Consider the following 17,770-nt stretch of genomic DNA (forward strand, 5'->3'; position numbering starts at 1 on the left):
CAAGCAGTTTGCACAGCCTCAGCCCAGAAGTAGCTAGGCAATTTAGCTTCCTCAAGCATGGTTCTTGCAGCTTCTATGAAAGTTTTATTCTTTCTTTCAACAACTTCATTTTGCAGTGGAGTTCCAGGGACAGGAAATTTCTGTTTGATTACCTTGTACTTGCAGAACTCTTCCATAGTGTTGTTCTTGAACTCAGTTCCATTATCACTACTAAAGATTTTAACTTTATGAGCTGATCATTTTTCCAGTTCCCTTACATGAGCAAGAAGAATGGATGGTGTTTCATCTTTGGTGTGCAGAAAATACACCCATGTGTATTTTGTATACTCATCAATAATAAGAAGTGCATAACTCTTCTTTGCAATAGACATTACATTTAGTGGACCCAAAAAATCAATGTGCAGCAAGTAATATGGTTCAAGAATTGAGGATTTAGTTTTACTTTTAAAAGATGTTTTCCTTAATTTAGCTTTCTGGCATGAATCACATAAGACATCAGGAGTAAATACTGCAATGGGAAATCCTTTCACAAGATCTTTCTTCACAAGTTCATTGATGTTGTTGAAATTGAGATGAGAAAGTATTTTATGCCAGTTCTAGCTGTCTTCCACAGATTCTCTACTAAGCAGACATACTCCAGAATCATCAGTATTTGTGGAGACCCTGGCTTCATTATAAGTTGACATTTCAATGATGACATTTCCAAGTTTAATCTTGCCATATCCCAAAAATTTTCCTAAGTTGCCATCTCCATAAGAAACATTTGGGTCAGCCTCTTCCTTAAACTCTGATAGCAGGGATTTATTTCCAGTCATATGTCCTGAGCATCCACTGACCAGGACTAAAGAATTCTTCTTGTTACCCTGCAATCAGATTTAACAATTAATTAGTATTTTTAAGGACCCGGATTGCTTGGATCCTTTGGCTTTTTTAAGTTTGTTAACATTTATCGTAAAAGACTTTGAATCAGAGTTTATGCTAACATTCTTATATCAGAGTTTACACATACATAATCTACTTTAGATTTATTCAAAGAGGGTTTAAGTTCATAATAATAAAAATACAAACTGTGATACTCTTTACATGTGTAAATTGAATTTCAAATACTACCACAATGAAAACATGGATTTTGTGGTTTATATCTAACTATTTTATTCCTAAACTGTGACTTAGGAGGAACAATATTTATCCTTTTATTCTTTCTGCAAGCAACAACGAGATGATAAGTACTACCAAAGTTAAAACAGACATTTCTAGGTGCATTAGAGATGGGTTTATAATTGTTCTCCTTATTCACACCTTTTTTCCAGTCCTATTCTTTCTAGGTTGTTTTTCCTTATCTTTCATCTTAACATCCTTCAGCTTTTGCTTAAGCTATTTCTGAGTCATTAAACCAACATTTACTGATTTTGCTGAACAATTTCACACTTATCAGTTTTTAAATTTGACTTATATGTTGATGTTGATCCTTTCTCATTAACTGACTTAACAGTATCAACACCTAAGTTAAACTTAATAGGTTTTAACTGAGACTCGTTCAGTTTTACCTTTGTATCAATATTTATTGGTTTAACTTTCTCAGTTTCATTTTTATTTTTCTTATCAGAATTAGTCTTATCAGCATATCCTAATCATGATCTCCAACATTCATTTTCTTTTAAACCCTGAGTTATTTTTCCTGAACTAGTCCAAAGCTTAGTCACTGCTCTTTCTTTAGCTAGTTCTTTGACTAGATAAGCATTTTTATTTAACATACAAAGCATCATCTCTCTCCTTTTGAGTTTTTAGCATTAAAATCAACTCAGTTTCTAGGTAATTATTTATTTTCTTAAGATCAAGGTTTTCACTTTTAATCTTAGCATTCTCAAGAGTTTGATCCTTATAACTAACATGCAGACATTTAGGAAATAGTCTTAACTCACAGATATTATTAGTATCAAAAGCAGGTGTGGTTTGAGGTACCTTTAATTCAGCAATTTTTATCCTCAGTATCAACATTTGCCATGAGAGCATAGTTAACTTCATCATATGATTCTGATGTGCCGTCCTAATTCTTTTTTTGGTGATCAAGGCTTGTTTCTTCTCAGTCCTAAGCTTTCTGCAGTCAGCTACAAAGTGTCCTACTCCATCACAATTATAGCACATTTCCTTTGACTTGTCAAGCTTTCCAGATCTAGACTCCTTCACATCAGAAATTCTTTTGTAATTCCTCTTATCAGGGTTTGAGGAACTAGAGCCTATCCTGGAAAATCTCTTGTTCTTGAAGTTCTTTTAGACCATCTTCTTGAAGCTTTTAACTAACAGAGCTGCCATTTCTTTATCGCTATAATGATCATTTTCAGTATCTGATTTATTATCAGAGTTTGAGTCATTATCAGAGTTAAATGACTCAGTATTAGACTTTGCAATCATAACCTTTCCTTTGGAGTGGTTTTTTCTCCTGGCTTTCTTCTTTGGCTTCTCTTCAACTTTGAGAGCAACCTTTCTTGGTCTTGGTTCTTTCCTCTTGCTCCTTTGCTCCATCTCTAGTTCATGGGTCTTCAGCATGCCATAAATCTCATCTAGAGATACTTCATCCAATTCATAATTATCCCTAATTGATATGACTTTCAAGTCCCACTTTTTTGGGAGAGCAAGAAAGAACTTCAAGTTAGAGTCTTCCTGGTCATATTCTTTGTCAACCAGAGAGAAGTCATTGATCAGCTTTTGAAATATGTCATAGATTTCAGTTAGTGACTCATCAGATTTTGAGTCAAAGTGCTCATACTCCTGTGTCAGTATAGTCCTTCTGTTCTTCTTGATATCAGTTGTTCCCTGACACTAGACTTTCAAAGTGTCCCAAATTTCTTTGGAAGTTTTACATCTAATAACTCTGTTAGGCATAACACTGTCAAGACTGCTTTTAAGAATATGTCTCACTTTTTCATCTTCCATAATAGATGAAAGATCTTCAGGAGTATATTTATTTTTATCCTTATCAACCATCTTTTCTTCTTCACCAGCAACAGCAATAGCTACCTTCATTGGCCTATGTGGACCATCATATATCCTGCTCAGGTATTCAGGATTTGTTACTTCCAGACACATGGTCATCTTCACTTTCTAGATTGGATATTAATGAATCTTCAGGATTGGAACTTTGATAGCCTCATATATGCTCATATTATTTTTGATGGGTCGATTGGCTGGTGGAGGAGGTGGGGGATTTGGTTGTGCTTCTTTATTTGCCATTATAGATTGATTTTAGATCTTAAACTATTTGTATATCAATAGCGAGCTCTGATACCAATTGTTAGGTCCTTAATACAACTGTAGAGGGGGATGAATATAGTTTATGCAGATAAATCGAGTTAAGCACTCAACAGTATAAACAGTTTTCTATTGATTGATAAAAACTGATTACAAACTAATCTCTCAAAGGATGAACAAATATCCTTGAAAGCTATTAGGTTACACAAAAGATATATCAATATGCGAAACTTAAAGTGTTAACCTAATATGTGCTTATATATTGCACAGCTACACAATCAAATAACGAATCATATTCTATTACAATAAGGAATCATAAAACATATCCTTAATTTGATTGCTACTAGAAGTAAAGTCCTTCACCGACTTGAATTCTGCAAACTCTTTCCATCTTCAATATCTCCTGATCTTTAGCTGTAGTTACCAAACACTGATTTCAGTTCCTGATCAGCAAATGCTGATAACAAATGTTGATGACGTCAGCTTCTGCTAAAGTCTGATATCAAATGCTGATAATAATCTCTGATATCTTATATCCAGATATCATCAATTTCTTCTAACACTTTAGCGAGTTCCGTACTTCACCAAAAGTAAAAATATCATAGTGTTCATTATGTTGGAACCGAAGAAAAATATTATTTTAAAGAGGTTATTATTTTATTGATTCTTATTTCATCGAGGTTCAACTGTAGTATTATTTAAATTTTTACAACATGAAATAATTTTGTATCAAATTAAACAATTTTGTGGGGTTCAATATATTATTTACAAAGTTTTGAATATAAATATAATGGTAATTATATAAAACAATTACAATCTACTTATTTTTTATAAGGGTAATGTCAAAAATCATTAAATATGAATACATTTTTCAAATTAGATTAATCATTAGCATCTTTTTATAATTATAAAAAAAATTCTTCTACAAATTATTAATTAAATAAATTAGAAAATAAAAACTCAACTATATTATAATTTACCATTATGAAAAATATTGCATACACATATACACATAATTTAAACTTTAATAATAATGCATATTTTTCTAATGCAATGTAATAATCATAAAAAGTTGGTTAAGTTCTAACTCATACTTTTACACGATCGTGCGATAACTTGAATCAAGAGTATTTTTTTTAATTACCAGGACAACTTTCAACAAATCAATCTAACAATTTTGATCTACATTATTTATTGACTTGAAATTATAAAGGTATTTACGCACTAATTCATGTGAAAATAGAATGTTAGAAATGCACAATTTCATTGAGATAACGTTATCATCGAATCAATAAAGAAATATACTATATTCAAGAGTAAAATAATATATTTATCTCAATATGTATTTGACACCATATATGAAAAATGGTCAAATTTTGAGTAATTTTTAAAAATTGATTGACATTCCAATATTGAATTCAAAATAAGTTTAAATATATTATATATCCAAACAAAAACTAAAAATAATTATACTTGGCGGTATACTTAATAGTACTTTAATTTTATAATTGTTGACTTCTTTCACTTTTTAACGTCAATTGACCAAATGACTAAAATATAATATATTACTTTCTCATAATTAAACAATCTTTATTATCTAACAATATAATTTTTGTAATTATTTTTTATTCTATATAGGTATTCACTTAATTATTTTACTATTAATATAACTCTATTACGAATGTTAGATTTTTTTTAAATATGAGCAATTTTTTTAAAAGTGGACAATTATTTGAAATAGACGAAATATTTTATTTTACTTTTTTAATTTTTTTGCCGAGGGCTAACACCCCAACTTTTACACCTGTAATACTAGCACGGTTACCTTTAATATCTATATATTTTATTTATATTATATTTTTTTTAAAAAAAATATTAATACAAAAAAAAACAATTATTATATAATATTAACTTTAATTTGAATATGTATAATTTCAAGTTTAAATCAAATAATATAAAATAGTACATGATTAAACCATATTTTATATTTTTTAAAAATAACAAGGTAAATATTTATTTTTGGTGTGAGCTGAATATTTTTTTTGTAATTTGATTTAAGATATCCAATTCTCATAAAATTATATAGGTGTTCGCTTTAAGATGCCCAGTATAGAGGGATTCAAGTGGCTCTGGGATTGGCCACGAACATGTATATTAGCAGAGTCACACTCATCATCATCAAATAGTTTCTTAACCTGACCGGTTCTTTAATTTTATGTACTCCTCTTATCCATCAGCAGATGAGGTGAATCTCTTATTTGGATTTCTAGTTGTTTTTTGGCCCTTCAATTAGATACCTCTGGATAACAGTCACTCTCCCTCTTTACTAGTAACCTCCCCCCTGCATAAATCTTCCCTTTATTTTCTAACTTTTCCACAATTATATATCCTTTTCTTTAAGTTCTCTAGATCTCTTTTCTATTAATAATATATTAGTTACATTCCGTTTTTTTGTCCTGTATCCAAGATTGAGTTGATCAATGTATGAAAAACACCCTTTCCCTTGTTTCCACTGTCATCCCAGTACTTACATCCGAATGGTATACGTAACTTCACATTCATTCCACATTAACCGAAATCACATTAATTTTAATAGCTACATGATCCATGCATAATTTTCATTCATTTTTGTCGGATGCAAATAAATATGTATTCAGGTTCAGCACCTGATAGAAAGATGTTTGATTCTTCGCATGGATCGAGATCAATGCATAAAGGCCCTTTCCAAGCACGCTGGAATTCTCCCACCCGTAACACTTACAGGTTATATTCTCTTCAAATTCCATGCATGCAGAGTTGCAAAAGGATGTAGTATCTAATATATGGTTTCATTCATGATCGTGTGATTGTGTTATTGTGTATATTTGATTTTCCATTTGTGTATACGTTAAAAAAGATGTAGAAATTTTTTTATTTTTCAGTATGGAGGGAACTAATGAAAGAAAACAGAGAATTCTTCCATGCATACTCCCGCACAATATATCCAGAGCCCCGTTCAGGTAAACTTCTTAGCTGAACACACACACGAGAAAGAATTACTGATTGTTTAAATTTTAATATTGAGGTGTTTCTATATGTTAAATTATCTTCTTAAAAACAGGTAATCATCATCAGCGAAGAGTGTCGCGGTTTGGAAGAAAGAATTACTGCAAGTGAAGTGATACGTGTGCAAAGCCATTAAACCCTTCTCAATATAATCAAGGAAGTGAGAATGGTGAATATTATACAGATACATGTTCATATATTTGCATCAATACTCAGCGTGCAGCAATATTCCATGCTACTTCCCTCGTTTGGTAATGTGCAAGTAGCTCAATGCACATGTATTTAACATATGTAAATGTAGAAATTATGTCGAACTGTTAAGTGCAGCGGACAACCGACCAGATTATTATTATGATATCTGATAATGATATAATTAATAATTGTAATTTATGCTTCTAAATTCTAAGAAAGTAACTTGAGGCGCCTCGGTATCAAAAAAACTTATGATATGACCTTCTAATCATATAGGACGTGTCAGAAAAATAAAGAAAAAAAGTGGGGAAATTGATAAGTTGATAAAATTTATCAAAATCAGTTTATAAAATGATTGGATGAAACATTCGAAAAGAAAAGTTAATTCATAAATTCAAATTATTTTATTTAACAATGCTTTCAAGCTAGAAAGCAATGATATCTTAATTTCCACCTCAGTACCAGAAAGTCGAGCCATTCAGCATTTCATCAGAAGCATTAAAATCTTAATTCTTTCTTTGAAAAAAGTCATACTATCCATGGCCATCTTTCTTAATTATCCGGTGTTTGAATCTAATCCCATTTACAAATGGACAGTCCCATTTTCCAAAACCAATGTAATGTAGTTTCATGTTATGTGGATGCGATGTAGGGTCAATAGTGAGTGTCTTTATTCAAGCCTAATCTATTAGCAGCTTGCATTTCTGTCCTCTGGTATGAACATTAAAATTTACAATAATTAGGCATATGAGTAAGACCTCCTCAGCTCCACTGAAATATCTACTGAAGATCAAGGATTTTGTGATGCAAAATACAACTTATATTGTACTTGCGTTGTTCCAATATCCGCTATATATATGTTGCTAGAAAGACTTGCTGGATTACGAATAAATAGGGGTGAAATGTATGAGATTCTGTATTAGAACTTTAATCGCACACATCTGCCCAATAGCAACGTTCAAGGTAAAGCAGCTAAAGCCAGAAGGATTATTGTCTGGGCACCAACTCGGTCCCAAGATTAACATGTTAGTTTAAGGATGAAAAGTTGGAATGACATGAAACAAGTAAGTGCCTGTTTGGGATAGCTTTCAGTCCCTGTTTTGAGCCGAGAAACCTGATTAAACTTATTATCAAGGGTCTGGGTAAAAAATGAAATGCACTTTCTACCGGTTGAAAACGTTGATAAGATCAGCCGAGCATCTCCGACCATAATAAAATTGTTAGCTAAATCATCATTATCTAAAATTCTCCAATCATAATAACTAAAATTGTTAGCTAAATCATCAATATCTAAAATTTTGTTGAATTGTTAGGTTATTTGTTCGAGTGGTATTAGCTATATTGATTAGCTAAATTCAACAATAGTATGTTATATGTATTTTTAAATTATTTTATATATATGAAAATTTCACATGTTCAAATAAATTTAAATATTTAATTAAATATAAGTAAAAATAAAATATTTATTTAATAAAAAAATATTGAATATATAATTATATAAGTATAATAGGATACTCATATGTGTTAAAACCATATACTTTTATGTATAATAACATTTTATATTTATATTTATATTTTATTTTATTAGATTAGATTAGATTTATTAATATTTTTATAAATATGTAATATTTATTAAAATAATTAATAAAATTGGTAAATAAGAAAATCATATTTTGACACTTAATATAACATAAAGTTAAAATAATAAATATGAAATAAAAATTTGAACACATAATTATATATTAAATATAAATATAATATGAATATATGTGTGTATTGATGTGCAAAGTTAGGTTAAAATAAGGCAAAAAGTTGATAGAAGATGAGATACAGGATATCTAAATTTTTTGCTAACCACATGAAACGAAAGTACCTGAACACGAATGTACAAGAACGCTAAACATGTCAGTTTTGTGTTTGACCTTAGAGTACACCGAACACGAAAATACACAAAACTAAAGTATAGGACAAGAACGAATTATCAGGTCTAGGTGGAGTAATATATTTTTTAAATAATATATATATAATTGTGCCACCTAAACTTTTTAGCTAACAGGTGAAGATGGTTGGAGATGCTGTTAGGAGATGGGTACTTTCTTATTTGTTTGGTAGATCATAGTCTTCCAATTACTTCGCCTACTTTAGCTGAGTATCATATAAGTCTATACTTGAATAGAATTATTAAATAGATAAGTGTATCAATGCATGTTTTCTTGTACAGCTGATCTTGATGCATTTTTTCTTGTAAAAAATTAATAATCTTAAAAAAGATATAAAAATATAGTATTACGTCTTGTCTCTTACATGGTGAGTTAGTCTCACTCTTGTGCGAGTTATTGGTTATTAGTAAATTGTCTGTTTCTTGTTTTTTTCTCATTACAAGTCGTTATTTTTCAATCTACACTACCACTACATTCATGGCGCCAACAAGTGATATTGTACAAGCTATGAACAATGTTATGTTGGAGGATGAAGAAGAAGGAAGTATATCGATAGAGGAGGGAACTGGGGAAGAATTAGACCTGGCAATACTGGTATACGACACGTGAATACGGAACGAAATGACACGAATAATTAGTGTTTGTGTTCGAAAATTTGGTACACGAATATGAAAGTACACGAACACGAAAAAATACGGATATAATTAGTGTCGGGTCTGGGTTTTCGATATAGGTACACGACATGGAACGAAAGTACACGGAATAAATAAATAGTTAAATTTTTAAAAAAAATAATATCTATATATATATTTATATATATATTATATACAAAATATGAATTTTACGTATTCTAAATAATATATATATAATTGTACTTTGTAAATACTAAAAGTCTAAATGATCATGATGGAAAAAGGAACAAGGAAGATTAAGTAGTTGACTTTATGATTTTAATTTTTTTGAAATGTTGAACAATTTGTAATTTGTTGTACACAAAAATATTTTCACTTATTTCGTTCTTTTGTATTCAGAACTTTGTTATTTACTATTTAAGACCATTTAATTATCTATTGGATTTTTTGATATTTAATTTTTTTCATATATAATCTGTGTACTTTAGTGTATCAAAGCGGGTAAATACGAATATATTAGTGTCGGGTTAGTATCACCAAATTGATACACGAATCCAATACGGGTAGGGTTCGGGTTAAAGGTTTGGTACACGAAAACATGAAAGTACACGGAACGTTTGTACACGACACGGAACGTTTCCAGGTCTAGGAAGAATACACAGAAGGCTTTGCTGATTTTAATATCAAGTTTTGTCTGATGGGGCACTTTCTGGTGGAAGGAGAAGTGGATTTTGCAGCAATGAGGCAAACCATGGCAGCACTTTGGAGGCCCGGGAAGGGTGTATACATCAAGGAGATAGACGTAAATTTATACTTGTTTCAGTTCTATCACGAGCTTGACATCCAAAAGGTTATGAATGGCGGCCCATGGTCTTTCAATTGTAAAGTCCTTATCATTAACAGAATGAAGGAGGAGATATCCCTCGTGGAGTTTAACTGAATAAATATGATTTATGGGTACAGATTCATGATCTTTGAGGATTTTATAACAGAGAAAATTGTTCAAGAAGTGGGTAATTATATAGGAAGTTTTGTCGATTCTTGTTCTAGTAATTTCACAGGAGTATGGAGTGAGTATCTTTGAGTCAGGATTATAGTAGATCTATCAAAACCATTAAAGAGACGTATGAAGGTGAGAAAATCAGGCAACAAATGGTTTTGGATATTTGGATAGTGTTCAAATATGAAAACATCCTTATGTTTTGCTTCATCTGTGGCTTATTAGGCCATTCAGAAAAGTTTCGCAGTATATTATTTGACAAATCGGAGGAAGAGATTGTGAAACCTTATGTCCCCCGGATGAGCGCACCATTGAGGAGACAGACTAAGTCGATCGGTGCAAAATTGCTGAAAAATGACAACGGGGAGGATGACCGGAATACGGCAGCTGACAATACATGGGGTGTGAACTCAGGTGGCAATTCTTTTCCAAAAAATCAGGGATTGGATTTGAACAAAGGAAATACCGGAGTACGTACTAATCACGTTAATGAAAAAAGTGAGAAGTTTGGATATTCAAACGATGATGTGGTGATGGAGGAAAATAATCACTCAAAACACATTAAAAAGAAATATTGATTAATGAATCCAAAAAGATAAGGACAGGTGATGGACCAAGTCAAACAAACCAAAATATTAGCACCAAATTGGACTTGGGATCAGAGAATGAGGTGGGCTTGGTAGAAAGCAACAACAACATTGGTGCTATCAAAAAAATGGGATAAATGCGGGCTCTGGAACAGAGGTCCGCCTAGAGTCATGAGTACATTAAGTTGGAACTGACTTGGGCTTGGGACCCATGAGCTACATAATTCCTTCAGGAGACTGTTCTCCAAAAGAAACCCATAGAGTGGAACATGTCAGAAAATTATTAGGTTTTGAAGGAGCGTTTACGGTGGAAGCAAGAGGGCATAGTGGTGGGTTAATTTTACTCTAGCGTAATAAGGATGATGTGATAATTAGACTAGCTTTGTACACGGGATTGATTATCATATTTTTATATAATTTTTTTTGAATATTTATTTTTTATTTAATTATTTTTTAATAAAATTAATTTTTACTTTTCTAAATAAATTTTATGTTTTTCATGAAAAATGTATTTCTAAAAAATTGCACCTTTTTTACTTATATATTTAGTTATTATTGCATTATATTATATTTGACATTAATAACCAAAATATAACATACGTGTTATAATTTATTTTATTTATTTCATTATTTGATTTTTTTTCACATTATCAATTTTTAAATAGAATATTTTAATCATATCATATATTATGTTTATGTAATTATTTTTTTATTTATCTATATTTTTTTAAACTTGTGGAGTTTGATAAAAAAATTAAAAAGTTTTTTAGAATTTGCATATTTCGGAGTTTGTAATAATAAATTTTTGGTTCTAGTAATGATTTTGAAAAAACAAACTTTACATCAAATTATTTCTTGTATTATATATAATATAATACTTTTAATATTATTTTATATTATTTAATAATATATAATTATAGTTTACATAATATGTTTACGTAGTTATTTTTATTTTATTTATATATTTTTTTTTCTTAATATTTTGGAGTTTGATCAAAAATTGCAAAATTGTTTGTTATTTGCATCTTGCCTATATTTCATAGTTTTTTATTTTAGCAATGATTTTGAAAAATAAAATACTTTACATTTTTTTGTGATAGTACTTTTAAATATATTTTATTAATTGGTTTTTCAATTTTGAATTATAATAATTTTTTATGTTATTATTATATTTCTTCCTAATTTTTATGTTTTATAAAATTCGTGTACTCCAAATTTTTTAAAAGATAATCCGTAACTTACCCCTTTTACAAAATGAAACAAAACGCCTGTAATATAATATATACCTAATCATAATTTCAATATTTTTCTTATTTTATATGATAAAAATTAGAATGATTTTTTTAAAAAAAATTTAATCAAACTCACACATTCCAAATATTTTTTTAAAATAATGATTGACTTTAACCCGATTAACAAATAATTCGTTAATTCTTACTTAAATTTATTTTTATTAAGATAATTGTTACTTGTATTATATAAATATAATGGTTTTAATATGGTTTTATATCATTTTATAATATGTAATAATAGTTTAATTTTTAATTAATTATCGGTTGTGTTTATTATAGAGGTTATTAAGTATTAAATAGAATATTAGAATAACTCAAATAAATATAATATATAATGTATTTTATTAGATTTGCATTCAATTTGAAATTATAATAGTTTTATTATTATTATTATTATTATTATCATTATTATATTTCTTTCTCGTTTTTATATTTTATGGGATTAATGATGCACTCTAAATTTGATTTTTTAAAAGAAACAATATACATGTCATATTTATATCTAAATATAATCTAAATATGTTTTTTATATTATAAGATAAAAAAATTATTATTCAACAATATTTTAAATCAAACTTGCACATTTCAAATTTTTGTAAAAAATTATATTATTTTAACCCGATTAACAAATAATTTCTTAATTGTTATTTATATTTATTTTTAACAAGATAATTATTACTTGTATTACACACACATATATATAATATAATAATTGTTTTATTATTTTATATCATCTAAGAATATATATTGATAGTTCAATTTCTTAATTACTTATTTATTGTATTTGTTATACAATTTATTTACTATTATAATTGTATAATAGAATAAATAAAATAAATATATTATACTTTGAAATTAACAGATATTAAAATTTTATTTTTTTTACTCAATATAATGTTATACTACACATAACAATTCTTTAATTTTTCTAAAGAAACTATTTTTAAACTTATTTACAAGAACTATTTCATTTTTGACTTTTAAGAAAATAGTAATTTTAATATATTTAAATAATATACTTTTTGTATGATTTTGTTAGATATGTTGATTTGTGATTAATATTTTAATATAAATATTAAGAACATGCAGCGTTCTAAAAGTCATAATTATAAATATTTCATGTCAACATTCAATATGATATATGTGTGCAAAATATATTTCAACATGTTATGTAATATATTTTATATATTTATTTTTTTATTTATTTTTAATTTCTATTATGCGTATGTACTTAAATAATATAAAATTCTGCTATAATATTTTCACACCAAGTATAATTTTTTAATTTTATTTTTTTTTTGCTTTTTTTAAATTTTTAATTGAATGTTTATTTGTTGTAATATCTGATATGTTAATTAATTAATGTAATTTATTTTTATATTTTTTAGGTTTTCTTATTTATGTATTTGTTTATTTGCTTGTAAAGTTTTTTGATATTTGTGTAAGATTATTATCTAAAATATTATAAATAATTAGATTGAATTGCGGGTGTGAAGTGGATGGCAATGACCAAACCATTTAATCCTACCATTTTATGTGTCTTACACTAATTATATATAAATATATTAATTAATTAATGTAATTTATTTTTACATTTAGGTTTTCTTATTTATGTATTTGTTTATTTGCTTGTAAAGCTTTTTGATATTTGTGTAAGATTATTATCTAAAATATTATAAATAATGAGATTGAGTTGCGGGTGTGAAGTGGATGGCAATGAACTTATTAACTCTGACGACCAAACCATTTAACCCTACCATTTTAAGTGCATTATACTAATTATATATAGGATATAATAGCAAGAACCATATAGACGTAGTCGTGGGAGTGAATGATGGCGGTAAATATCGATTGACTGGTACGTACGGTGAACCAGATTATGCTAAAAGAAAAGAGACATGGGACCTAATTGGGTGGTTACATACTCAATCTATACTTCTTTGGTGCCTTATAGGTGACATGAATAATATTGTGAAGCAGGGTGATAGACATGGAGGACTCCCTTACCCATCATGGCTTATTCAGGGATTTCAAAGTGTTATAGAAGATTGTGAGTTAACTGATATAGAACTCCAGAGGTACCCCTTCAATGTGAACGAGATCATGGTACAGCAAGTTAGATTGAGACCAGACTCGACAGAGGTTTAGTCACAGATAGATTTCTGCAGAAATTTGCAGATGCTAAACTTATAAATATGGAAGTTTCAACATCAGATCACAGTCCCATCTTTTTAGAGCTTGCCAAAGTTGAAAGTATGGCTACTGTTAAAAAGCTCAGGTTTGAAAACGCCTGGTTGAGGGATCTTATGTGCAGTAAAATCGTTGAAGATTCATGAAATATAAATCAAGGCAGTTCACTAGTGGTAAAGGCAGAACTATATCTAAAAGTATTATGTCAATGGGGCAAGGAGATAACTGGGTGCTTTAAAGAACGCATAAACAGTTGCAAAAAAATAATGAGGTAAATGAAAGGAAGGAAAGATGTTATATCTGTGAAGCTGTATAACGATGTTGCAAAACGTTTGACGAAAATTTATAGTGAGCAAGAGGTTTTGTGGAGGCAAAGATGTAAACAATTAGAAGGAGATAGCAATAGTAAGTTCTTTCATGCTGCAACCAAGGCCCATCGAAAAGTCAATAATATAAATACTTTGAATGACTCTACAGGTAAAATAGTGGGGTGGGACACAAGCCTCCAAGATATCATGGTCGAGTACTTCTCCGATTTATTTACTGCAACAGCAACTGATTGGAGAGAGGTGACAGATTATGTTCAACGTCGAGTTACAGACAGCCAGAATGAAACCATGCTAGAACCAGTAGATCACAAGGAGGTAAAGACAGCATTGTTTAACATGCACCCGGATAAATCATCAGGACCCAATGGTATGAGTCGTGGTTTTTACCAAAATTTTTAAAGCATAGTGGGTGAAGACATGGTAAGACTTGTTAAACAATTCTTCTTAACAGGAAAATTTGAAGACAACATCTTTGCTACTAATATCGTTTTGATTCCAAAGAAAAAGGATCCAACTATTATGATGAAGTTACGTCCAATATCATTATGCAATGTAGTGTACAAAATTGTTTCGAATGTGTTGGCTAATAGATTAAGAAGGTCCTTAATGGAGTCATCTCTAAAACTCAAAGCGCTTTTATTCTTGAAAGGTTAATTTCTGACAATGTCATGATCTCATACGAAGTCATGCATTATATGAAAAGAAAAGTGGCAGGTAAAGTTGGGTGGATGGCACTCAAATTGGATATGAGCAAAGCATACGACCGGGTGGAATGGAACTTTATAAGGGCAATGTTGGACCAATTGGGATTTGATGCTAGACTGATCAATTTGTTTATGGAGTGTGTCACGACAGCCCGATACAAAATTAGCCATGCAGGGATGGAGTTTGGTTCTATTACTCCCGGTCAAGGCCTTAGACAAGGCGACCCACTCTTATCATATTTCTTTTTAATCTGTATAAAAGAGCTCACAGTATTGATTCACATATATGAGAACAGAAAATTAATAAAAGGGATCCAAGTGGCAAGGGGAGCACCAATGTTGTCCCATATATTTTTTGCCGATAACAGTTATATATACTTTAAGGCGAAGGGGGGAATGCTACTCAGGTACTAAACATATTGAATTCGTATGAATGAGCCTCAGTTCAAAAGATAAACAAAGAAAAATCATCAGCGTTTTTCAGTTATAACACAGTGAAGGAAGAAAGAGCTGAAATATGCAAACTCTTGCATTTTCAGGAGGCGACTGACAACACAACCTACCTGGGCTTGCCTAATATTATAGGGAAGGATAAGAGGGTCATACTTGGGTACTTAAAGACTCGGATGCAAGAAAAAGTGCAGGGATGGGATAAGAAAATTTTGTCAAAGGGAGGAAAGGAAATACTCATAAAAACAGTGGCACATACGTTGCCAAATTATACAATGAGCATGTTCTTAGTGCCAAAGCAGTTATTCAATGAAATGAAGATGATTGTGAATAAATTTTGGTGAAAATCGTCAGGCAGTACAAGGAAAGGCATTCACTGGAAGGGTTGGGAGGGGTTGTGCTTGAGAAAACTGAACGGCGGAATGGTGTTCAGGAGATTGCATGAGTTTAACTTAGCTCTACTGGGAAAACAAGGGTGGAGGCTAATTACGAACCCCAACTTCTTGGTAAGTAAAATTTATAAAGCACGGTATTATTCACAAGAAATCTTTCTCACGACATCTATTGGTAGTAATCCGAGCTTCATTTGGCGAAGTATTTTAGCTACACAGAGCATGCTAAAATAGGGTATAATGTGTCGAGTGGGAAGTGCCAGTCAAGTAAGTATTCTACAAGATCCTTGACTCCCGAATGATACAGATCCATATTTACACACAATTCAAGAGGCACTGAATAACAAGAACGTTGACTCATTGATGATTACAAGACAAAATACCTGGGACTTGGATTTACTGAATGATATTTTCGAAGAAATAGATCTTAACCTAATTTTAACAGTCCCATTGCAACAAGCAGGAGAAGACTCATGGTACTGGAAGCATGAAAAAATAGGTCAATATACCGTAAAGAGCGCTTATACAGCCATCTGTAAAAGAAGAGAAGAAACTCAAGGTAGTGACAGTTCAGGGCTTTGGAGGAAATTATGGAACTTAAAAATACCACTGAAAGTTAAGCATTTTCTCCGGAGAGCCTTAACAGGATGCTTGCCAACCATATCTCATCTCATAGAGGAAAGAGTAGCTGTAAATCATTTGTGCCCGGTCTGCAATCTTCACTCAGAAACGAATTTTCACGCTTTGGTGAACTGTCAGCTTGCAAGACAATGTTGGCACTACAAGAAAAATGTTAATAGACATCACACATTAAACATCGGTCATTGATGCCACTGATAAGTATAATAGACATCACCCCGCGTTTATTCGATGTCTTTCTATTTTTAAGACATCGTTTATTAGAAAACCGATGTCTTAAATTGAGTTTTAAAAATTGAACGCGCGGCCTCCCCAATTCTTTTCCCCCCATGACAATATTTTCACTCCCTCCTCCAACAATTTTTGGTTTCCCCCTCTCAAATTAAAAAAAAAACTAAAAACTAAAAAACTAAAAACAAATCATGTCTCGTTCTCACTCTCTCTCACATCTCTCGCTCTCATATCTCTATCTCTCTCTCCCTCTCCCTCTCCCATCTCTCTCTCCCATCTCTCTCTCTCCCCCTTCTCTCTCTCATGAATTTGAATAGATCTATAGGTGGTGAAATGGCGCTGGTTTCATCGAATTCAAAAGATTCATCTTCACTTCCTTCTTCACTTCCTTCTGGATCCAGAGAATCCAATTACTGCCGCAAACAAAAATCTATTGGTCTTTTATGCTCAAAGTAATCTCTCTCCCACCTCCCTTTATATACACAACATCCTCAATTTAATTTTATATGCATCTGTTTTTTTTTAAATTTTATTATAATTTCTTGATGATGCCGTTGCCCGTCTAAGTATTCTTCCTGATACCCCCTTTCTTTATTTTATTTCCCGATTTAATTTTTATTAAATTAATTTAGAATATTTTTTTGATTTTTTACTTTAATTGGCGAGTCTTGTGTGTTGAATTGTGTAATTCTTGTTTATATGTGAATTGTAATGAATATCGTGTTGATTTTTTTTGTAATTGGTTTAATTTTAGGTGTTGAGAAGCGAAGGTCTATGGTATTGTTAATGTTCTTGAAAGCATTGGTGTAAGATATATAGTTCCTCGCCTTTTCTTCCATTTATATTATTTGGTTTAGGGGAATTTTCTGATTTTGATATTAATATGCAGCTGCTTACC

At 30.4% G+C, this 17,770-nt stretch overlaps 1 protein-coding gene across 1 annotated transcript; it reads left to right on the top strand.

Annotated features, from left to right (window-relative positions):
• Positions 1-5,546: 5,546 nt before the first annotated feature.
• LOC141725106 (uncharacterized) lies at positions 5,547-6,682 on the top strand. Its single transcript, XM_074527521.1, has 4 exons — positions 5,547-5,789; positions 5,907-6,012; positions 6,171-6,248; positions 6,350-6,682. Exons 1-4 carry the CDS (start codon positions 5,730-5,732, stop codon positions 6,403-6,405), a joined length of 300 nt encoding a protein of 99 aa, XP_074383622.1. The 5' UTR covers positions 5,547-5,729; the 3' UTR covers positions 6,406-6,682.
• The last annotated feature ends 11,088 nt before the right edge of the window (positions 6,683-17,770 follow it).

This window comes from Apium graveolens, chromosome 5 (assembly GCF_009905375.1).
Source record: "Apium graveolens cultivar Ventura chromosome 5, ASM990537v1, whole genome shotgun sequence".
In the NCBI taxonomy this organism is placed as follows: domain Eukaryota; kingdom Viridiplantae; phylum Streptophyta; class Magnoliopsida; order Apiales; family Apiaceae; genus Apium; species Apium graveolens.

Coding starts and splice junctions, on each gene's coding strand:
- LOC141725106 (XM_074527521.1), top strand. CDS start 5,730: ATGTATGAAAAACACCCTTTCCCTTGTTTCCACTGTCATCCCAGTACT. Junction 5,790..5,906: donor CCAGTACTTACATCCGAATG/GTATACGTAACT, acceptor ATATGTATTCAG/GTTCAGCACCTGATAGAAAG. Junction 6,013..6,170: donor CCCACCCGTAACACTTACAG/GTTATATTCTCT, acceptor TTTATTTTTCAG/TATGGAGGGAACTAATGAAA.